Source organism: Rattus norvegicus, chromosome 2, assembly GCF_036323735.1.
Source record: "Rattus norvegicus strain BN/NHsdMcwi chromosome 2, GRCr8, whole genome shotgun sequence".
NCBI classification, from domain to species: Eukaryota; Metazoa; Chordata; class Mammalia; order Rodentia; family Muridae; genus Rattus; species Rattus norvegicus.
This window is the reverse complement of record NC_086020.1, coordinates 174,815,515-174,839,513: the sequence shown is the minus strand read 5'-3', so window position 1 is coordinate 174,839,513 and position 23,999 is coordinate 174,815,515. Positions and strand designations below refer to the sequence as shown.

At 50.8% G+C, this 23,999-nt stretch overlaps 1 protein-coding gene across 5 annotated transcripts in view; it reads left to right on the top strand.

Moving 5' to 3' along the window:
• Kirrel1 (kirre like nephrin family adhesion molecule 1) overlaps positions 1–19,950 on the top strand; it is a 93,435-nt gene extending 73,485 nt beyond the window's left edge. For 4 of the 5 annotated variants that reach the window (XM_006232678.5, XM_006232676.5, XM_006232675.5 and 1 more), the window contains 14 exons: positions 1,386–1,550; positions 3,257–3,406; positions 6,718–6,875; positions 8,504–8,654; positions 9,188–9,293; positions 9,467–9,615; positions 9,816–9,943; positions 10,502–10,676; positions 10,763–10,863; positions 12,406–12,604; positions 13,758–13,865; positions 14,004–14,143; positions 14,703–14,780; positions 14,994–19,950. In XM_006232678.5, the coding sequence (XP_006232740.1) occupies positions 1,386–1,550; positions 3,257–3,406; positions 6,718–6,875; positions 8,504–8,654; positions 9,188–9,293; positions 9,467–9,615; positions 9,816–9,943; positions 10,502–10,676; positions 10,763–10,863; positions 12,406–12,604; positions 13,758–13,865; positions 14,004–14,143; positions 14,703–14,780; positions 14,994–15,470 (2,285 nt within the window). In that variant the 3' untranslated portion in view covers positions 15,471–19,950. The remainder of the gene's footprint in view (positions 1–1,385; positions 1,551–3,256; positions 3,407–6,717; positions 6,876–8,503; positions 8,655–9,187; positions 9,294–9,466; positions 9,616–9,815; positions 9,944–10,501; positions 10,677–10,762; positions 10,864–12,405; positions 12,605–13,757; positions 13,866–14,003; positions 14,144–14,702; positions 14,781–14,993) is intronic. The other variant, NM_207606.2, reaches the window with a different exon arrangement.
• The last annotated feature ends 4,049 nt before the right edge of the window (positions 19,951–23,999 follow it).

Sequence of the window (23,999 nt, the reverse complement as noted above, 5' to 3'; positions counted from 1 at the left end):
GACACAGAACGACGAGAGAGGTTCTATTCTAGCGAAACAGATAGGGCAAACACTTCCACCAGCAAACTGCCTCCCACCTCCCTCGGAGAAAAACAGGGACATGATCCCTGACAGCTTCGGACAGGAAATCCTGTCGTTCAAGCTGCCACAACCAGCCTCGGTGGTGGGACACGCTGTGCCTGCACAGGGCCCAGGAGCATTTTCCAGAAAGGCAAATATAGGACATTTGGAAAGAAGGAGAGAAAATAAAGGAGTAGTTGACCAGGATCTCGGGGCTGGGGTGTTGCTCAGTGGTGGAGTACCCTGGGTTTGATCCCGGAGTAAGAACTGTGTTTCCACAGCCTCTATATTGAGGGAGAGGGAGGTCTTGAAATAGGGGGCGGGGGTGAGTAGGAAAGCTGAGTTGAGAGGAGTTGGATTAGATGGTTGTGGCCTCTATAGACTCAGGGAGCTGGAGGAAGAGGTGAACCAGAAGTCTAAAGCTTTGAAGAGAGCTTATTTTGACTGCCCAGCCTGACCCATTGGAGATGCGACAAGGAAGCCTCTGACCTAACCCCCTTGTCAGCCCCTCGTCAGTCCCTCTGCTTCTGAAGAGCCCAGCATAGGATGCTAATGCCCACACCATGCTGTGTGCAGTGTGCGGGCCTGACGCACCACTGGGGCCAGCCAGTGATGAAGCAAGCCTGTTGGTGGGAGCAAGAGAGAAGAAATCCGCAATCCAATTCCCTACTCCATTTAGGCTCCACAATTAAAGGCAATTACTCTGCAGTTCTCTAATCAAATGCTCCCAGCCAAGCTGCCAGCCAGGCAGCCATGTGTGGCTCCTGGAGCCAGAGGGAGAACAGAACAAAGTCCCACACTGTCTCAGCTCCCATGATGCAGGAGGCTGTGTGCATGCAAGATGTATCAGTGTGTACATCCCTGGGCCCCAGCCCCTGGCTCGAGGGTAAACACATGGAACAGGGCCACTGCTCCATGAGTTGTATTCAGGGCTATTTGGCTTTGAATATACGATCGCCTAGGAGTCGTCAATGCACACAAGTAGGCTTGCTATACCTGGAGAAGTTGGCCTGCACAGAACGGGGAGAAAGGGATTATGGCCTAATAGTCTCCTTTCTTGTGAATGTGTCATCCATGAACCTGAGTGCCTAAGAGGAGGCAGCAGATGCAGGAGCTGTAGAGAACAGCCTAGAACCTGGACAGCAAGGGCTTGATCTCTAACCCCAGCTCTGCCGTTAGTGCAGTGGGTGGTCATTAGGTCAGTGCCGCTCCCTGGATGTCAATGATTAAAGGGATTGCATGGCACTGGCTGCGGGAGAAGAGTGGGATGCTGTGAGGAACCCCTTGGCACAGCCCTTCTCACGTATCTTCTTACCCACTGCTAGCTTTGGCGTTGCCTGGGACCCAGACTCGCTTCAGCCAGGAGCCAGCTGATCAGACCGTGGTAGCCGGACACCGGGCAGTGCTCCCGTGCGTGCTCCTCAACTACTCTGGGATCGTACAATGGACCAAGGACGGGCTGGCTCTGGGTATGGGCCAGGGCCTCAAAGGTGGGTAATGGGCTGGGACGGTACCTTCATTAGAGCGCATGCTAGCATGTGCAAGGCCTTGAGCTCGATCCCCAGGACAGTAGATAGAAAGGTGTCTGTGTAGCCGCTCAACCCCCAGCGTCCAGAAATCTCCTCTCAGCCTAGATTCCTGGATTTGCTCCCCCTCCTTCCCTGTGTCCTGTTGTGTCACTTTTACCTGCCAACTCTCCCTTTCCTCGGACTGTGGACTGGCTCAGGAAAGGCAGTGTGCAGCCTGGGAGATCAAGGGAAACAGTGAGAGCTTCAGACAGAGTCAGGGACCCACCGTGGGGTGCTGCAGACAGGTCACGTAAGAGGCACTGAGCTAGCAAAACATGCCCAGCCCCATGCAGGACACAATGCTCGGGCACTGTCTGCCCTCCCTGGTTTGTTTTTGTTTTTAATTATAATATAGTTACAGCATTTTACCCTTCCCCGGCTGCCTTTTGAGTGCTTCGTGCTTTTCTTTGCCCCCTACATGGTCCATGTCGGCTTAGGGACCATCAGCCTAAGCGCTTTCTTGTTTAATAATTCCATAAGCATTTGTTAAGCACGAGCTATAGAGCCAGTGATGAGGAAAGCATAAAGATTCGGTTGGAGACAAAAAGCACTAACCCTCTAGATCCCAAAGACAGCACAGAGACCTCAGAAACACTTCTTGGTAAAGAGTTATACCTGACGCTCATTACAGCTCGACCACTTGCCCACTGAGTGAGTTGAGGAAAAGACACTTGGTTTTGCTCTCTTTGCCTTGGTGAGCTGATTGGTGAAGCACATTTAACAGTCACAGCCTGCCTGCCTTCCAAGTGCACCCTTGGCTTTTGTACCGAGCGGCAGAATGTGCTTTATGAGGATAATATTGTTAGCTATGAAGCACTATAGCGATGTGAGTGGGTTGGGGGGACTATATATTTCTGGTCTTATTATTTTTGAAGGCGGTGAGATTATTTGCTGTGTGTCTAGGTTGAGGAAATCTGCATGGTGCAATCTATAAAGAAAAGAGATGGATTTGACGGATCTATTGTTGATGAGGGAGAAAATGAGAAAGACTCAGGTCGATAGATATGCAGTCAGGAATCCTTAGCCTCTGAAGAGGGAGACAGTGGGAGGGAGATGGTAGGTGTTTGGGTGGGAGTTAGCGGGAGCCTGTAAGCAGGGCAGCCTGGGTACAGGGACCCACCCTATCTAGCCTTAGAGAGGAGTAGAAATCTCGTTTGGATTGTCCTTTGAGAAGCCAGTAAACCTTGCTTATTCCCCTTCTGTGGTGAATGAGGGCGAGGCCTCGTGAGCCGCACAGAACACCCCGTAAGGACTGAGATGCCCCCCGTTTACCAGTGCCCTCTCTCTTCTCTCCATGCTGGCTACCTTTTCTTTTTCTCCTCTTCCTTTGCTGCCATTCCAAGAGACATTTGCCCCCAGCAGCTATGCAGATTTCATCTGCTCATCTCTCGCTCTCAGTTCCTCGTCGTCCCTCCTGCTTTACGGCCCCACTGCTGTGGAGTCTGTGTCTGCTGCTTCACAGTCTCACCTGCCAGTGGTACGCAGGAGAGAGAAAAGGAGGGCGAGCTCCCCTGGAATGGATGTGGGTTCTGCTTTGGGGAGGATCTGAGGAGTCCTTGGTGGAGAGTGGAGTGGTCTAGGCCTCAAGACTTGGCCTTACTCTAGTCTTCCCTTTTCTGTCCCTGCAGCCTGGCCACGGTACCGAGTCGTGGGCTCTGCGGATGCTGGGCAATACAACTTGGAGATCACGGATGCCGAGCTGTCTGATGACGCTTCCTATGAGTGCCAGGCCACGGAGGCTGCCCTGCGCTCTCGGCGGGCCAAACTCACCGTGCTCAGTAATGACTCCCAAGCTCTGTTTCTCATTCTCCAGTTCCCTCTTCAGCATCCCAAAACTTCCCCTAGCCTCCCCTTCCCCCTAATGTCTCTGTTCGCCCTGGTTTTCTCTCAACAACTCCTTACACGAACTTCTTCAACAACTAAGGCCATGAGACTAAAAAGATGTCCAGGCAGTTAACAGCACTTACCATCTTTTGCAGAAGATCTGGGTTCAGTACTTGGTACTTGCATCCAATGGCTTACAACCACTGGTAACTCTATTTCCAGAGGGTTCCAGTGCCTTCTTCTGGCACACACACTAGATTGTACTTTTTAAATAACTAAAAGCAAGTTCCAGGACAGCCAGGGCTATACACAGAAGCCACATCTCAAAAAAACAAAACAAAACACAAAACAAAAATATAAAAACAGACCTAAAAGCACGTAAATCATGGAGGAGGCTGTGCTGTGCCAGCCTTTACTGGGTATTGTAGTTTCTATACGTTTGATATCCTGTGCCCAGATCACACTAAGGAGCCAGACCCTCCTGTGGGGACAGGGCTCTCTGCACTGAGAAGTATGGTGATGGAGACTTAGCCCACGCTTTCCCTGGTTTCCATTGCAGTCAGGTTCCTCTCCAGCTTTCTGCTCTCCCTGAACCCCAGACCTTTTCCCTTTCAGCCCAGCCTGCCTGGCTGTTCCTTCCCTCCTCATGTTCCTCTCTTGTTAAATGTTCCCTGAAACACAGGGAACAGGGGAACAGAGCCAGAAGAAACAAGCCTAAGGGGCTGGACCCAGGAGCGAGTCTTTTCGCAACTATAGTTGCTCTTCTCTTGGAAGTTGAGCTCCCAGCAGTAGCCAGGCCAGAGGACAGAGTAGATGCCACCAAGGCAAGCTTTGGGCCATCTGAATGATGAGAGGACTCGCCTCCACACAGAACCGAAGGGCAGGCAGCAAGGGCTCATCTTCAGGTCTTAGATCCCCGCAGCTCAGGGGTCTTGGTGCTTCTGTCTCTGCTGTGCTCTCTCTCTGGGTTGGACCGTTCTGTCTGAGAGCCTCTCTTCCCTTTGTAATCGACTCTCTGCCCCTTTCTCTTTCCTTTGCTCTAAACTTCTCATCCTTGCTCAACTCCCTCCAACACGAAGTCAATGCAATGGGGAGAAAGGAGAGAGGAGCTGAATGAGTGAGTTTGTATACTAAATCCCTTCCTATTTGGGGGTGCAGGGATGTCGGGTACTCTCAGCAACAAAGAGAGTTCTAGGCTGCTGGGAATCCCAAACCCTGGGTTCAGGTTATGCCTTGGCCATTTTTGTACTGTGACCCAACCACTGGGCAGGGGTCTCTCTCTGGCATGGTAATACAAGCCATAATGCTCTCAGACTGCCTTTCCTTCCTTCCTTCCTTCCTTCCTTCCTTCCTTCCTTCCTTCCTTCCTCCCTCCCTCCCTCCCTCCCTCCTTCCCTCCCTCCTTCCCCCCCTTCCTGAGATTTAATATTTTATGCTAAGGGTTAAATGAAGTCATATGCACAAGGTGCTTTAGCAAACAAGAGTTAAACTCCGGGTAAATGGTAGAAACTATTGTCAATTGGCTTCCAAGTTTACAACTGACGGTTGACTTCAAAGACCTTGGGAAATTCTAGAGAAATGTGGGTTGGTGATGGAGGTGACAGATGGTCTTTGCCTGAGTGGAGGGAAAAGAAACATGGCAAGGGCAGAAGGCCCAGTGGGAGGGAACGGTTTGTAGCAAGAACCGAACGTCTCTGCACAGATAGGAGCTCAGCTCTTGAGTATGGCAGGAAGGCACCGCTGTAGAGAGCCAGGCAGACCAGGAGAGCCTTCCCCATGGCTCCACTTCTCAAGTTTCTTCCTCTTGTGTCCACAACCCTGCCCCTGTCACTGGAGTCGCTTGTCACGGGAGCAGAGACAGGGGAAGAGCCAGGACTGAGGGATAATTAGCTGACAGAAGCCTTAGAACCATTTCCTCATAATAAAAAAGCTCATTTGATACATCATAGTACCCTGCATGCTATGCTCTGCAGTCCTCACTGACCTCACACTGGCTCGGTGAGGGGACTTCGTTAGGGCTCCAGAAACAGGCTCAGCGCCTTTAGCTCAACCAAGACCACGTGACAGGAAAGGGAGGTGCCAGGATCTGAAGGGCACTGATCTAAATTCCATCCCTTCTCCACTCTGCCACTCCACATGTACAAATTGAACAGAAAGCTGTGTCAGCAACTGTGCCTCCAGCACAGAGACCTTCATTTCACCCACGCCGGGACAGCCCTGTCTGCCTCCAGCTCTGTGGACCTCCCAAGATCTCCCCCTCAAGGGTCTCCTCTAGAAGTTTCCTCTCAGTCTCCCTACTCTTATTCTCAGAAGAAGAAAAAAAATGAATTCAGTGCAGGGCTAGACTACATAATGAGTCTCTGTCTCAAATTAATTAACTGAATGAATAAATAAGTATTTTATTTAAAAAAAAGAACCCTTGTCTTAAGGGAACTTTAGGACGCCTGGCCTTTGGAAACACAGGATTTGGCACACCTCAACGTTTAGAAGCCTGTGGCCACGGTATAAGAAAAGGCATGGTATTTCTTAAAACCAAACGGACAGCAGCTCAGTCCCTTAAACACACAGCAAAGGCCTGTTTTAGCCATGCCTTAGGCAGCGGAGAGCTTTCCCAAGGGGTTGAAGTAGGGGTGACAGTCACCAGTAGTAACCACTGGGCAGCTAACTCTTGGTACTGCCACACGTGGACACTTGGAGCTTTCTGCATCCCCTGGATAGGGTTAGCCAACAGCAGCTCTGAGAGAGGGCATGCCTCATGCAGAAACAGCAGAAGCAAATCGAGGAGCTAAAGGTCTGCAGGGTGTGGCTCAAGAACCCTAAAACAGGAGGCTGGTGCCTGAGAACCCATGCCCCTCTGGAGGTGTTTGAGCAGAAGAAAAGCCTTAACCGCCAAAGGTGTAGTGGATAGAGTTGACCATCCGGCTGTTCCAGGCAGATGGACGGGGCTAGACGCAAGGACACCCTTCCTTCCCCAGGGTATGATCTGAATTCAAGGCCTTGAGATAGCCCTCTATGCTATCCTTGAGCAACAGTGGTGAGTACAGTAGCAGACAATAGGAGCCGCTGGGAGAGAGTAGCCCACGAGCTGAGAAGGCATGTGGCCTTTGGGTGAAGTCTCCGTGTGAGCGCTGTGTAGAGTGATTGGAAGTAGGGCTCGGGTGGCACTGCCCTGCTGAGGGGACACATGCGGAAGGAAGGACACCTCCGTGGAAGGGGGCACAGTCAGCTGCAGCCTGAGCTGATTTTGTTCTCCTCTTCCTTCCAGTTCCTCCAGAGGACACAAGGATTGATGGGGGCCCGGTGATTCTGCTGCAAGCAGGCACCCCCTACAACCTCACATGCCGAGCATTTAATGCCAAGCCTGCTGCCACCATCATTTGGTTCCGGGATGGGACACAGCAGGAGGGGGCTGTGACTAGCACGGTGAGAACCTGCCTGCTCTTCTGGCCCCTCTTAGACCCAGCTCCATGTTCTCTTCCCTTTCCCAGAGGTCTGACCTCATACAGGGGCAGATGTGATACAGCCCTTTAAGCCATCTGACCCAACTCTTATCGTACAGTTGTGAAGACTGAGGCCCAAAGAAGATAAATGGACTTCTAGGTTCACTGTGCCATTCCATAAGTACCTCCTGTGCGCTAGGGACTGTGCATGGCAAACACTTCATGGGCAATTTGTCTTAAACCTCAGAGCAGTCCCAAAAAGCCACTGCTAATTCTAACTTACAAAGGTGGAAATTAATGGTCAGAGAAGTCAGGGGCCTAGCCCAAAGTCACACAGAGAGCAAGCAGCGAAGTTGGCGTTCTGTACCTGAGTCTGTCTGCACTGTTGACCCTTTACCCTCTTCCTTTTGCGTGGCGAAAAGGCTGCAGAAGCCAGGGGTGTGTTCCTTCTCGGGTGGGGAAGGTATGGCAGGTGAAGGACTACGTCACTCACCCAGAATCAATCACACAGCAAACCTGATGGCAGTGGTCAGCATGTTTGTGCACCTTGCCCTTGGCTGGGCACCATGAGCGGTGTCTCCCTTTGGGGAAAGAAACTGCCCACCTGTGTTCCTAGAGTGGGAGGGTGGGGAGCTTGGATTCTGGCTTTGGCTCATCGTGACCTCCATTGTGAGCAAACATCTTCCTTCTTACCATTTCGTAAAGGATAATTTGACCCCAGTGGGGCCCAACTCTTTTTTTTTAACCATCAAAAGCTGTTATTTTTCTCCTGGATGGGGGTGGGGTGGGGGTGGGGGGCTACGTGTTTTAAAATACATTGGCAGCCAAACAAGTTGATTTGCTAATAGTGTTTGTTATCCATTCCCGCCTTAACCTGGGATTCTCTTCAGTCTGGTGATTCCAAAGATCACTGTGTTTTGCATCAGTTGGGTGCTGCTGTGGTCCCCTAGAGAGGCCCGCATGGCTGTCTGAATGAGAGGCCTTTCTCTTGTTCACAGTGTGGTTTCTTTAGGTAGGTGACAATATAGAAAATGACCGCAGTGTCAATGAGCCCATAAGCTTCTGAACTGTTGAATCTGTCTCCTGTCTCGGTTCTCTAGGACCTTAGACCCACCACTGAAACACATGACATGTAGTCGATGTAAGGCACCCAACTGTAAGTGTTACCGGTTCAGGCAGGAGAGAGCCCAGGGGCCTGGACAGGCCTGAGAAGTATTTCTAGAAGAGGAGAAGCTCACTGAGGTCTTAGTGAATTCCAGGAATAAGGCTCGGTTGCTCAGAGAAAACGATACTACAGACTGAATGCTCAGGGCACCGTTAGTGAGTTAGCATTAGGATACCAATACCAGAGTATCTGTTAAAATACGACTTGCACACTCTTAAGATGTAATAAAGCGGGGCGGGGAGCTGTGGTAGAGAGGAAAACTACCTTTCTGTTCGATTGTTCTGTAAATTGCAGAAAGCCTTTTAAAATACCCAACTACTTAACAGTACAGTCCATGAAGTTGGAATAGGGAGGGAGGGGGCTGTGCTCTTTAAAGGTCCACCCTTTGGTTTCTCTGAGAGCAGAGGAGGGACTTTTAGCCTTGGCTCCATCTCCCCCATCCCCAGGAGCTGCTGAAGGATGGGAAAAGGGAGACTACAATCAGCCAGCTACTCATTCAGCCCACAGACCTAGACATCGGCCGCGTATTCACCTGTCGCAGCATGAATGAGGCCATCCCCAATGGCAAGGAGACGTCCATTGAGCTGGATGTACACCGTGAGTAGGGCATTGCGTAGGCTGCATGAAGTGGGGACATAGGCAGCTTTAGAATACAGAATAAGGATTCTAGGGGCCCAGGACCAATGCTCCCCAAGCTACAGACAGTAGCTGTTGATAGATGGAGCATTAAGTATAGCATTGTACCTGCTTATTGGAGTTGTGAGCAGAAAAGACGATATGGCACAGGAGCATCTAGCATGGCTAGAATATGCTTCCCTGGCAAACATCCATGCATTCCTCCCAGTTAGGGATGCTCTTACCCTAGCCCTTCACAGTAAGCTAAACTAACCCACACTGCCACCTAGTGGCCACCTCAGGTCATTACATGGGATAATGTGTTCCTTCACTATCATTCTTGGCCTGAGCCCCCAGGGAAAAGACTCTGTGTAGAAAGGGTGAGCGAGATAGCTGATATTTTGTAAACTTGACTTCTCACTTCACACAAAGTGGTATGAATATACACGTTACAGAGGGAAAGGGAGAAACTCGGGGACAGAAAGGACCCTGACCTCCTGTCCCGCACTTTGCAGACCCTCCTACAGTGACTCTGTCCATTGAGCCCCAGACAGTGCTGGAGGGCGAGCGCGTCATCTTTACGTGCCAGGCCACAGCCAACCCGGAGATCCTGGGCTACAGGTGAGAGGGTCGGGGTTCGGGAGTGCTATGCACGTTGTAAGTGGAGAAGCTCTTGAGACTGGGGTGGTTGTGGTGGGGGCGTGGGGAGGGGCTATGGAGGAGGCTAGTGTCCCTGAATATAGCCGAGAGAGTCCCAGGTTCTGATCTCCCATCCATGCTGCCTCATCCTCTAGGTGGGCCAAAGGGGGGTTCCTGATTGAAGACGCCCATGAGAGTCGCTATGAGACAAATGTTGATTATTCCTTCTTCACGGAGCCCGTGTCTTGTGAGGTTTATAACAAAGTCGGGAGCACCAATGTCAGCACTTTAGTGAACGTTCACTGTGAGTAGCCTGGAGGGCAGCCGAGGGGAAGGGGCAGAGAACAGGGGCCTTCAGAGGTCCTTGGATAGAGGGGAGGAAACCTCCGCTAGCCTGGTAGGTAGACAGGGGTAAACATGGGAGGTAGGGGGCAAGAAGACAGCCAATCAGAGTTAATGACTCAGGAACCTGGGACCCTGACCAGCCACTTCTCTCTCCGTCAGTTGCCCCCCGGATTGTAGTTTACCCAAAGCCCACAACCACAGACATTGGATCTGATGTGACCCTCACTTGTGTCTGGGTTGGGAATCCCCCCCTCACCCTCACCTGGACCAAGAAGGATTCAAACATGGTAAGCCTCTCTCTGCCTATTCTGAGTGCTAGGGTTGGGGGGGGGGGCAGACTTTGTGGAGCAGTGACAAGAACGGGAGGGATGGGGTTGGTCTTTCACATCAAGACTGGGACATTTCTAGGTCTTGGGGTTTGGGAGAGGAGTGGATACTTGCAGTCAGCCATCTCTCGTCTCCTTGGACTTGGCATAGAACTCAGGGGGAAGTGCGAAGGGAGCAGGTGCTGTGGTGGTCAGATCTAGTGCAGTAATGATGGGAGGCGGGAAGGGAATCTGTCGACCAAAGCCGAGGTGCACGGATCTAAGGACTCATTAGACAGTTAGGGCCAGGATTGTAAAGAGAAGTTTCAGGATGAACTGGCTTACCTGGCTTAGCCGTAAGAGCATGGGGGAGGAGTCATCAGAGAGGACCTGTATCCTTTCACAATGACCGTATCGGTCACCTGTGCTTAGGGAAGACTTAGCCTGACTCAGGAACCCGTTTACCTTCTGGGAATTCACTTGTGGCCCTTCATGCTTTCTTTCCCATGCCTCCAATTCCGGGGGCCCTCACCGAACCAGGGGCCCAGGCTTCCTGGCTCCCCACCCGAGGCTAATCTCTCTGCCCAGGTCCTGAGTAACAGCAATCAACTGTTGCTGAAGTCAGTGACCCAGGCAGATGCTGGCACCTATACCTGCCGTGCCATAGTGCCTCGAATCGGAGTGGCTGAGCGAGAGGTACCCCTTTATGTGAATGGTGAGTACCCTAAGAGGGTGGGACCTGTCCAGTGAGCACTGCTGGCTTGAGATCTGACTGGTCTGACTGGGTCTTCCTACCTGTAGGACCCCCTATCATCTCCAGCGAGGCGGTGCAGTTTGCTGTGAGAGGGGATGGCGGTAAGGTGGAGTGCTTCATCGGGAGTACCCCCCCTCCGGATCGAATTGTGAGTTCTGGGTTGGCTTTCACAGGCAGCCCTGGATGTGCCCCACCTGCCCAGCTTCATTTCCCCACCCTTTGCTGCTCTCGTCATCCTCCGCCTTTTCATCTTCTGTATCATTTTACCTGTTCAGACCCGACCTCCTCCCGGACTCGTGTGATGCTGAACTCATTATTTGAACCGCAGTTCTCATCTGCAGGGGAGGCCGCATCCCTGTGTAAAAGTCATTACAGCCGAAGTTGTGAGGAACCTAGTAGAGGGCCAGGCAGTGGTGGTGAAGGCAGAGGCGGGTGGATCTCTGTGAGTTTGAGGACAGCCTGGTCTACAGAATGAGTTCCAGGACAGCTAGGGCTACATGGAGAAATTCTGTCTCAAAAAGAAAAAAGAAAAGAGGAAGAAGAGCGAGCCTAGTAGAGCTCCTTGGAGTCGGGCGGTGAAGGCTCCCTCCTTGCAAAGGTCCTTCCTCTCTCCCTCCTCATCTTCCCACCTTGCGTTTTTTCTTTGTACCCCCCCTCTCCTTCCATCAGTCTGCCCTCCCTCCCTCCCTTCAGTCTCTCCTCCCACCTGTCCCGCTCCTCTCCCATTTCTCTTGCCTTCCTCCCACAATCCCTGACCATCCCTCATTCCTCTCTCCTCTCTCCTATACCATAAACAATTGATTCCTCCTGTGGCCACTAACCATCAAAACCCTCATCACATTTAATGACCATTTGGCTAACTCCAGGGCTGCCCAGGGATACTTCATTACCACAGCTGCCTAGGCAGAAGACAGTGTGGTTCCCAGGAGCTTTGCCTCAGAGAGCTGGGAGAACTGATCCCTGGCAAGGAGCCAGCACTTAGCTGTTCCTCTTCCCGAGCCTCCCTTATGTCACGAGAATACACAGTTAGGACAGCCTCGGCTGGGAGGTCAGGGATGGAAGGCCTGGGGGTCACGCCTCCTGACTCCCCGCTCATAATTAAGAGCAGGGAGATGCATCTCCAGAGAGCAGAGCAGGTTTCTGTGGGTTGATTAACGCCGGTAAGAGACTTGTGTGCAGTTAGACTCGTAAGGCTGAGCACTGCCCCACGATGGCCAGCATCTGCCACTGCAGAGATGAAGGAACAGAGGCCCGGAGAGGGAAAGCATGCCTCCATGATGGCCCTGGGGTGGGAGGATATGAAACAGAGCCCAGGGATCTCAAGTCCCTACCCCAGACTTCCCAGCTGAGCTGCCTCCACATCACAAAATGCCACCCAGTGTCACACTTAGAGCAGGGGACCAAAGCAGAAGCCAATTCCTGGGCCTCTCCCCTACCTTCATACTTGGTACATAAACCTCAAAGTTTCAGTCTTCGGGGTCTCTCTAGAGGAATCTAATGTCTACCGTGTGGAGCAGAGGTTCAGTGTCAAGAATTTGCGGTAGTTGGTGTGGCTAGGGTGAGGGTACCTAGGGCCTGAGGGCTACACGTGTGCGGGGTGAGGCCACCTTAGAGTGGATTGGGTATCTTTGGGGCATGTGCTTCCTCCACATGTCCTTTTCTTACACTCAACTTGCCTTCCCCACCCCAGGCATGGGCTTGGAAGGAGAACTTCCTAGAGGTGGGGACACTGGAACGATACACTGTGGAGAGGACAAACTCAGGCAGTGGTGTGCTGTCCACTCTCACCATCAATAACGTCATGGAGGCCGACTTCCAGACCCACTACAACTGCACTGCCTGGAACAGCTTTGGACCAGGCACAGCCATCATCCAGCTGGAGGAGCGAGGTCAGCTGACTGCCCGGGATAGCCTGGAGTTCCATCTTCTCTTTCTGTAGCAAGCTTCAAAGCAAGAGAACGCTCTCTCGGGCTTCTCTGCCAGAAGCTGACTTTAGTGCTCTAATTAATTTACTCTGTTCCTTGAACATCTATATGTGTTGAACTTGAAGGAAAGGTTGCAGGCACGAACAGAACTTTATCCCCACCCACAAGAAACTTTCCTCTTAGTGAAGGAACTTACGTAGTAGAAACAAATGAATCCAGACTGAGAAATATTAAACGCAGCAGATTAACATGATGTCACTGAGTTATTGAGAAGATTGAACAGAGGATATTTGTAAAGATTAAGGGCTCCCTACCCCTTCAAGCATCCTTGGTTTTATAAAAGATATAGTCTCTCTGGGCACCTTTGACAAGATGAAGGAGGTCCCTAGACTTTTGACAGGTATGTCTGATGAAGGGAAACCAGCACTTGTGTGTTCCTGAGGACTAGCCATTGACAAGGGAGATGGGAAAGCCTGAGGAACCCCTGGGTAATGTCTGTAGGGAAAGCTACCGGTTCAGGTTTAAAGGTGCAGAGTGGAGGTAGGGAACAGAGAAGCGTAATGTGGGGGCCCAGCTAGGAAGGATCTCACAGGGGAAGATCTGTAACCAGAGTCTGGATCCAACTAATAATTCCAGAAAGAGAAGGCCAAAGGGGGAGTTCTTGGGTGTCTTCTCCGCTAAGGGAAGTGGAGGCACAAGAGGGGAGTGTTGGGCCACAGGGGGGCAGGTAGAGCAGACACAGCTTTGCAGGTAAGGAACTTGGGAGTGGAGGTTGGAGTTTGGAGACAGCCCTGCCCACAAGGGAAGGACCAAGCTCACAGGAAGGTATGCCAGGTAGAGAAAGAGAAAGCTCCAAGGCAAACTGAGGGCCGGGATGGAACACTGGCTTCCCTGATGTCAACTCTGGTTAAACTAAAGCACAGATTTCAAACCAAACTCAGCCCAGCTCTTCTCCAGTGTGACCTGGGACTTAGATGTCAACACAGCCCAGCTCAGGCAAACTTACCTTTGCACACAATGCAGAGTTGCCCCAGTATATTGTAGCCAAGTCTTCAGGTCCCTGTGTGTCTCCATCTTCATTCCTACTTTCCCCCCTTCCCCCCCCCCCCGTCTATAGAGGTGTTACCTGTGGGCATCATCGCTGGGGCCACCATCGGTGCTGGCATCCTGCTCGTCTTCTCTTTTGCTGCCTTAGTGTTCTTTCTCTACCGACGTCGCAAAGGCAGTGAGTACAAACGCTGTACAGCCACAGCCAGCCCTTCATCCCCCAACCTTACCCTTCAAGGTCGCGTCAGGGGGTGGGGGTTAGAAATCAACAGTGTAAACTGGTAGAAAGCCCCCCAGCCACATCTCCCTGCCCTAGGTCGAAAGGATGTGACGTTGAGGAAGCTGGACATCAAGGTAGAGACAGTGAATCGGGAGCCACTTACAATGCACTCTGACCGGGAGGATGATACCACCAGCATTTCCACGGCAACTCGGGTCATGAAAGCCATCTACTCGGTGAGGATAGTGCTTCTTTCTTTCTCCGTGCCCTAGGCCCTTCATAGCCCTATGTCTGGCCCCACCAGTTTTTAATAACTTGTTACCTCTTCTTCCTCTGTGAGTTTAACCTGTTCCTGCTACCCCAATTCCTGTGTACCAACCCGCTCACAAACAGACACACCCACGCTTGTATACACATTGGTACCCTCATGCACACTTACTCATATAGACCCTCACATACATATGACTAGCTTCCTCTCCTCCTCTCCCCTCCCCCCTCCAATTCCCTTTGCCTCATCCTTCCCTCACGTAGAAGACAACTGTAGATAGTTTTGGTTCAACCTCCTCATTTCTGAGCTGAGACTGCCCTTCCCAACAGGAGCAGTGTTATGCTCAAGATGTCATATTACACACTAGCAACAAAATTAACGCTAGAAGCCAGGTCTCTGGTGTCCTACCTCTATACGGTGGGAGACAAGCCTGCCCCAACCCTAGAGCCTCCTTTAGCCAGAGGCCTCTGAGCCTCGTAAAGTGGGTAGAAACTGTCTGTCTCTTGACACCCATACCTGTTCTTTAGTCCTTTAAGGATGATGTGGATCTGAAACAGGACCTGCACTGTGACACCATCGAGACCCGGGAAGAGTATGAGATGAAGGTGAGGGAGAGGCCTGGCTCAGAAATGGGAGGGTCTGCAGGGGAGGTGAGGACAGCCAGGGAGGAGTGGTCGGGAGGTCTGCAGAAGGAACAGAAGAGAGAGTGGTACTGGTGAGAAGACATGTGGGGTAGGGTGGACATGGGCAGAAGTCCCATGAGAGCTTATTATCCTGGGAGAAGTTCCCACTCTATGCTCTTCTCTTATTGCCCTCAGGATCCAACCAATGGTTATTACAACGTGCGTGCCCACGAAGATCGCCCATCTTCCAGGGCGGTGCTATATGCTGACTACCGTGCCCCTGGCCCTACTCGTTTTGATGGGCGCCCATCATCCCGCCTCTCCCACTCCAGTGGTTATGCCCAGCTGAATACATACAGCCGAGCCCCCGCCTCTGACTATGGCACAGAGCCGACACCCTCTGGCCCTTCTGCTCCAGGTGGCACCGATACAACCAGCCAGCTGTCCTACGAGAACTATGAGAAGTTCAACTCCCACCCCTTTCCCGGGGCAGCTGGGTATCCTACCTACCGTCTAGGCTACCCCCAGGCCCCACCCTCTGGCCTGGAGAGGACCCCCTATGAAGCCTATGACCCTATTGGCAAGTATGCCACCGCCACTCGGTTCTCCTACACCTCTCAACACTCAGACTACGGCCAGCGATTCCAGCAGCGCATGCAGACTCACGTGTAGAGGCTGGAGTCTGGCTGGGGTATCTCTGCGGGGCAGAGGAGATGGCTTCCCAGCATTCCCTGACATTCAGGGACATTGCTCGTTGCTCCTTTCGTGGACCCAGCCTTTCTCCTCCTGGCCATCACAAATAAGGAGCAGGTCTCCCAGTAACACCCCATCCCAAGGATGGTGCTCTGCGCATGCCCCAGTCTCCCGGGCCAGCCCTTTCCTCTTCTTCAGGAGGATATCTCTTCTGACCTTTGTTCTGCCTGACCCAAGCATGGGGAAAGGAGAGGGGAGGTTGGGGGAGGGGAGGAGAGAGGAGAGGAGCACAGTCTGTCATTTCCTTCTGTCCTGCTTCTCTGAGCTCCCGTAGGTGGTCATGGAGATATGCCGAGGTGGGCAGGCCGCTGGAACGTAGGAGAGCGCACCAGTCCCGGTCTTGATTTCTTGATACCTTGTGTTCATCTTTCCCATCTCAGGGGATTACAGATGAAACAATGAGTTCAAATCCAGCCCTTGGTCAGCTGGGGTCAAAATACCAGTCACTCTGGCTGCTACTGTGGCTCTCTGTCTGAGTGAAGAGGGCTTCAAAAAATCCCCAAGATCACTGATTCCTTTCTTCTCAGCTTTGTGCTGGACCAGCCAAGATGTGTCCTGGATGTGAGCAAGTCGCGGTCAGGACTAAGTCCTGGTTGACAGGCAAGGGTCCACTGTGTAGTGCATGGCAGTTTCCAGGTCCAGCACTAGTGGGAGCCACGCAAGTTTCCTTCTTCTAAACGGTATTGGGCCCCACTTCTTGGTGTTGACTCTTGAGCCTTGGTAGAGCAGAGGCTACTTTTCATGGGGCTGTCTTTCAAAAGCAATAAAACCTCCTTTGGAATGAGAAGTTGTAGGGTTTCCCCGCTATACGCAAGTCCCTATGGAAAGGAAAGGGGCGCCCGCCCTCCAGCAGGCTCCTAACACCTCGTATTGCTCTAGCTGAGTCTCTGAGCACTTTGATTCTAGTACATACGATCTGGATGGTGAGACCTGCCTTCTGGTGGATTCTGATAGAGCGCAGCAGTGTCCCGAGCCTCAGGCTCTACTATCCTACCTGGTCTAACTACTCACCGTAGCTAGAAACTGCCTTGCAGATGGCGTGGTAGGGGCTTTATCCAGACAAATTTTGGTTTCGTCTCCTCCTCACCGGCCCCCATCCCACCCAATCAGATTCCTTCTTTCATTTTCAGTGCCTTGAGTGTCAGGTTTGTGATGATGTCCCTGTGTGGGGAGCAGGGACCTTGTGAATCTCAGCTTGTCCCATGTTAGCATCCAGGGAGACACAAATGAAGAGGATGGAAGGGAAAGGGGGCCGGGAAATGGCTGCCGGAAAATTCTTACCGGCCTAGATGGTGATCCTAGTGCAGAAGAACACACCAGGCACTGAATTCCATAGGCCATGTTGTCTTTCCCACACATTCTGCACACATGAGTGCCCACACATTCCATGCCACGTCTCATCTACCACCTTCTGACCAAAGAGAACCTGTAACTAGTGTTTCAGCCTCACCTTCCCAAGAAACCAACTGCCCAACAGGATTCTTCCATCCACAGTCCCGATGAGGCCTGCCTGACAGGAGGAAGTATTCCCAGAATACTCCTGGCTTCTTCTCATTGGTCACCATTCGTTAGTCATGTTTACTTTAATGAGTTACCTGTTCATCAGGCCCGTTCCATCACTAACCCTCTAGATGGGTCTGTAGGGTGACATTCCCTGCCATCTCCTTTCCGATAAGGACCAGGTAATGTCCAGGAATCAAGGAGAGCCGTTTGCAGCCTGGCTGGCAGGCAGGCAGCTGCTGCGTCCTCTTCTCCAGTGAGTGCGTCCACACAGAGCGGCCCTTCCTGCAGCAGTGACAGACTCATAGCTGTATTCCGGTTCAGAAGACTCTCGCTTTCACGAGAGCTCAGGGAGGCAGTGTAGGTTCTAGTGAGTATGGATTTGTGCAGGTTTTCAGTTTCACTCGCACCCGAAGCCGTGGGCGATCAAACATCCTGTATAGACTTTTGAAGTCTAAATAGAGTGACATTTTAAACAGCAATACTCCCTAAAGTAGTCATCTTGTTTGGGGTTTGGCTTGACTATCTTATTTCTCTCTGATTTAAGTAGTAGGTCCCTCCTATGGAAACCAGAGCATCACTAAGGAAAACTGTGGGAGTCAAGCATCATGCAAGGGACGGGAAGCAGCAACAGACCCCTGCCCCTCACATTCCGCCATCAGAATCAGAGGTGGGCCCTGCTGAGTGACTGGCGTTGCTTGTCATGGGAATTGAAAGTCTCTTAATCACGGGGCTCTTCCGTCTGAAGCTGGAGTCTTCCAGCTTGTTGGGACTTTGAGTCTAGGCACCCTGAGTGTATCGCTCTAGTTGAAGAAATAACGATCCAAGAGTCAAGCGGTCCAGGATTCCGTCCGCAGCCGCCATTTGCTGAGTACCTGATGGTACCTCCTTTTCCTCGCTTCTATCTTCCGGTCTTTGCCTAGAGCTGCTTGTTCTCTGTTGGCTCATCTGAGGGGCAGATTGCCCATCCCTCAGGAACAGTAAGCAGTCGGGGTGAAGGTTGGGGCAGGAGAGTCACTGCCTGCTAGAAGGAGCTTTAACCACCAACCTTTTGATCTTGTCTGTCACCCTAACCCTGAGTGAAATGAAGCTATTGTGTTGCTCTCCTGTTAGATTCAGTAGGCTGCTGTGATCATGGTAGGGCTCAGTTATGGATGCAGACCTGGGGAGACAGTCTTTCACTTCAGTCTTCAGGAACGGTCATCGTGCTAAAGACCACTCTCCTTGTTCACCAAGCAAGGTGAAGCCTACAGTCCCCGCAGTCTTGAACCAGAAGGCAGGAGTGAGCAGTTGACCCCTTCCTGTAGACTGAAAGGGATGGCGTTAGAGGGAAGAAGGGGGTTAGTGGTTCTGACATAAACTGCATATGCAATAACTTCTTGTGGCTATGGATAAACCTGGCCCTTTGTAGAGATCCTGGCCTGCTTGCTGGATCCTGGTGCCCACCCTACCCCACCACTGCCAAAGTCTAACAGACTATGCATGGAGCGGGAAAGAGAGAGGAAAGCTGGTAGGAATGGGGCAATGCTCAGCTCTCACCAATGTCTGGGTCAAAATGAGGAAGATGAGCTCGACTAACAAGATTCTGGGTGACACAAGGCTTGTCAACCTGTGTCTTGCCCCCTTGTGCTCTGTCAGGAGCCACAGCTCCTGGGCTCCTTAAGGTGGAATTGGGTGACCGGTGAATACTTGGCCCCCTACATAGCAATGTTAGGCAATCGGGATTTATAGAAACTCATGTTAAAGCCAAAGACCGTGTTTGGACATGTAAAGTCTGCTGGCTTAGTCACTGCCTCATCCTGCTGTGTGAGCAGTTCTGTCCCTATGGGTGAATTACATGACATCCCAAGGCCACTGCAGGCTCAAGACACCTGATTTCTCTGCTATTCCATTTCTGTGGAATCTAAGCCCAAGCTCTATCTATACCCATCGAGCCTAGCACTGATGGTAGAACCCTGGGGACACAGACCTCAAGACTCCACTGGCAATGTATTGACTGTTATGAAAGGACTCTAAAGCTGTCACCTAAAACACAACATTCCCTTCTCCCTGTGATTTTTTTCCCCCTCCTCTCCTGAAGACAGTGCATTCTGACCAGCGCTGTCTAACCTTCCTCAGCTTGCTGCTGACACCACCCGTGTGGGGCTGTAGAGAGGGCTGAGGTCTGTGGCTTGTTATATGGATTTGAGAGGAGGGTGCAGCATTTAGCTTTCCTGCATCACTGTGAGGGAGCCGCAGGTTCCTTTCCCAGAGGAAAATAATCGTTGCCCAGAAGACAGAGGCCATACTAGGAAGTCCTGGTGCAAACCTGCTCTCAACGAAAGTAATAATTTTGTATGCACAGAACTCCCTTACCAGTCCTAGTACCACATCTTAGGTTTTTAACGTCCACAACCACTGGCCTTTGTGAACTAGTGGCCGGGATCTTCCGTTGGTTTCAGGAGCAGTCCATCATCCCTGGGAACACCAGGACTGGAGGGAGCAGGGGGCGGCGGGCAGAGGGGAGCATTCAGTTTGCTGACACCATCAAATACATAGGCTTCTTAGCAAAGATGATGCACAAGGCCGTGCTGCCTCCACTTTTAACTGCTGACCCCAGTCCTTCCTGGGGTTCCTATCTCCATCCTGACGCTGGTTGAATCTTCTCTACCAAAATCCTCCTCGTAAAAGGATCCATGATGACAACTAAGAGGAAAAGAAGTATTTTTGTTAGGATGAACCATCATAGATTTTTAGCGATGTGTATCTGTGTGTCCTTTACGCCTTTTCCTATTCTGACATTTTTTCCCCTTTTTTTTTAAAAAAAAAATATTGTGTACTATATTTTTAGTCTCAAACACACACTATATATTATATATTTAATTTTATATATATATAAATATAAATGTTTTAAAAAGTACCATGTTTTGTGGTTATTTTAATACATGGGCAATTAGTTACTTTAAACGCCTGCTCAGTTTTGGGTACATGGTTCAGTTTTGGGGAGAGTGGGTGGACTTGAAGATTGAGGTTGCAAAAGTTATAGATTTGCACTTCTTCCAGGCCATGCGATAAGCATTTTATTCACCGGTTTGCGAGCACTAGAGAAGTCTGAGGCCAGATCTGACAGCTCTAGGACAAAGCGGGGGCTCAATGCTCAATGCCATGTCTGGCTGTGAAGATGGAGAGACAGGAGCCTCTGTTTCCACAGTCTGAATCCCACAGAGACCGGGGAGTCAGCGGGTATCTGGACTGGCTTGTACGCTAAAATGCTATGGCCCCGGGTTAAAAGCAGTTTCAGGGTTGCTGACCTTGTGAGCTTTTAGTGCAAGTGCAGGAGCCGATGGCACACCGGTGCACACTCATGGGCCAGGGTCGGACTTCACAGTAGTGTTTAAACACTGGCAGAGCGGCTTTCAGATAACGGTTCTGTAAGTCATGAGAGAAACTCAAGGCTTTGTTATCTCCATCGGGTTAATGGCCAAGAAGAGTCAAGACTGTCCCTGGGAGCCTTTTTATATACAGGCAACACAGAACACAGCTAGAAACAGAGTGTGAGAAAAGAAAGAGCAGCTGGGAATAGTGCTCTCTTGGTACAGTTCCTGTCCTGCATGCATCGGGTATGAGGCGCCAGGGTGAGGACAGGGAGCAGGCATAAGCTCTTTGCAAAGGTTATAGATTACATCACAGCAGATTTATCCCAGGGGAGAATGCAGCTGCCACAGGGGTTGGCATTCCACAGCATGTGGCCAAGAAGTGAGGCCCAGTGCAAGGTGACTCTAGAGGCCAGTCAGGTAAGTTGAACCGATACAGACACTGTTTATTTTGGGGGTGGGTGTTTATTTTGTTGTTGTTGTTGTTGATTCATTTATTTTGAAAGAAGCAGCAGCGCCATTGATTGGATCCAGAATCAAAAAGAAGTGGGCAAAATGCGAGGCTGGGCCTACAGAGATGGAGGCCCAAGTGATCAGGCCACATGGTGTTGGGCAGGAAGCTTCCTGTGCTGCGTGTGCTCGAACTCTGCACAGGGCCATCATTACTGTGAAACAAGACTGTATAGCACCTCACCTGGAGTTCCAAAGACCTAAACCTACTGATCCCCAAGAAGGCTATGCAAGCCATACTTATTTCTATGTGTTATGTCCCATCCTGGTTCCAGCCCCTCGTAGATGCCCCTAAGGCTCAAGGACAAACAGTAAGGCATGGCCCTTACCATCAAACCTTATGAGTCGTTAACAGCCACTCCTTCTTTTCAAGGTTTCCAGGCTCAGGACACAAGCTCTTGGCCTAGCTTTAGACAGTGTCTTTCTGCACTTTCCCATCAAAGCGTGAAGTTCTGAGTCCTCCAGGACATTACCTCAAATCATCCTCCCCAGGAATCAGACCGAGCACCTGTTTCCCTCACTCCACCTTTTGACCCAGTCAAATGGAAGTGAGTCCCTTGTCCTGTGTCCCCTGCTATCCCCTAATAGAAGGGTCCCTTACCTTCCCTTTCCCAAAGTTTACACATTTGGAGAGTCCACCTCAAACCGCCCCCCCAAAGTACCTTGCTTAGCTCATTAATCATCTTTTTCCCCACCCTGAGAAGCCTCAGACTGATACACCCTGATTTATCATTTCTGCTTTGATCATAGGATTTGTGTCTGACACATAAACACTTTACTTTTTTGTTGTTTAGATGTTTTGTTGATGTGTTTGTCTCATTTGAGGACAGTCTCATTGGGTATGGTGGCAAACAGCTTTAATACCAGTACTTGGGAATAGAGGCCTGTGGATCTCTGAGTACAAACCAGCCTGGTATACAAAGCTAGTTCTGGGACAGCCAGAGCTACGCAGAGAAACCTTGTCTCAAAAATCAATCAAACAAAACTAAACAAAAACACAAACAAAACAAAACAAAACAAAAAGACAGGGTCCTGTGGTTCAGCATACCACTGGGGTGTAGGAACTCTGCTTGGGCAGGCTAAACAGGAGATGCTGGCTGTCAGGTGATGGGTTAGGAGGAAGCGCCATGGCTCAGGGGGTGGGAGAATGTAGCCTAGACTAGGGCCTCAGCCTGAATGAGAAATGACACAGGCTGAGACCAAAGCTGGGGCTTCCAAGTTCCTGGTCATCCAGTCACTGCTGGAAACTTCATGGAATCAAGAATGAAGCCCACACCCCACACCCCAGGCCTAAGAGGGGCTGGTGTTGGGGGTTCTCAGACTCCTATACATCCAGATGCTGCTGGAAGTTATGGAGGAGTTGGGAACGGAGGAGGCCCATGGGCTAGGGTCAAATCAACAGTGATTTTCTGGGAGCAGGGAGAGGCTTCTTCAGGAGACAGGCTATGTGACTCTGTAGACAAGGTTTTCTCCATGCTCCTCACTGTGGTTCTTGGTGAAAGAGACAGTCCTTGGTTCTAGACTGTTTATTGATTGTTCATCATGGAAAATGGGTACATACCACCTCCTTAAGGTGAACCAGAGATTAAATATCTTTTTGCAGGAAGGAATGTCTGGGAAGGAAAGCTTATTGACTAAACCCTCAAGTCCCCTCTAGATACCTCATTAGCATAAAAACTCTGTTCTGGGCTTTGAGATCATTGGTCACATCCTTATGTGGAGTGTGGTCATGTTCTGGGCCAAGAATCTGGTAGGGAGCAAAGTGACGCCTAACATCCTAGGATGGGTTCCAGGGTCTCTGAACCCACTCGACCTTACCAAGTTTCCTGGCACAGTCCACTGCCCCACAGGGTCTCCCTATGCCTAGCTGGCCTCTTCCTCGCAAGTGCTGAGATTAAAGGCATATGTCACTGTGTCCCGTAAGCCTTAGCACTTAATAACTGGATAGTAGGTTTAGAGGCAGAGGCAATGCATTACTTTTCCATATGCCTATACGTCTATTTATTTTGACATGCTCTCACTCTACAGTACAAGATGGCCTGGAACCCACTATGCAGAGTAGGATGTCCTGGAACTTGTGGCAGTCCTCCTGACTCTGCCTCCCGAGTGCTGGGATCAGAGGTGAGCGTCTTGTCTGCAATATTTAGCATCACCCAGAACAGTAGAGTTGACCCCTGTGTGCTGGAGGAGTGCAGTGAGAGAGAAGTCAAATCCGTGACATACAGTGCCTAGGGGAATTTAACCAGTGCTCAAGCTGGAGGATTACCAAGAAGAGCTTTGGCTCTGCCAAGGCCAAGCCGAGAAGCCATGGCCAGTAGGTACTGGTGCCCAGCTCTCTTGCTGAGTCTCTGACAGTGCTGACTTGATTACCTTTTGTCAGTATGCTATAAATGGAAATGGTATGTCAATTCCAGACCAAAACATTTCGTTGTTTCAGTTTCTTCCTCCTGTCTTAGGGACAGAAGCTCATTAACTATGCTGTTCGAATTTCAAGGGTGAAAACCTGGGTCTCATAGAGACATGAGTAGATTCAGCCTCTCCTACTTATACAACAAGAGATGGATAATGTTAAAGAGGAGATCTAATGGACATGGATCGATTACCCACAAATAAAGGGATCCAGGGACTCCCTCCCAGGTTTACAAAGTAGTAACATGAGGCTTAGGTTAAATAGAGGAAGAACCGGGGTGAACAGGCAAAGAAGTATGCTTGAGAAATGCCGATTAAAGTATGGTCTGGTTGATCATTTTCTCAGTTCTGGTTTGGTAAAGTGGTCCAAAGAAATCCTGATCATCGTCAGTACTTGTCTTAATTAGGATGTCCATTGCTGGGAAGAGGCACCATGACCAAGGCAGCTCTTATAATGGAAAACATTGCATTGCGGCTCCCTTACAGTTTCAGAGGTCTAGTCCATTATCATCATAGCAGGAAGCATGGAAGCTTCCAAGTAGAAGGAGCTGAGTTCTACATCTTGACCTGAAGGCAGCAAAAAGAGACTGACTTCCACAGACGCCAGGAGGAGACTGGATTGCACACTGTGTGGATCCAGAGGGTAGGAGACCCCAAAGCCTGCCCCCACAGTGAC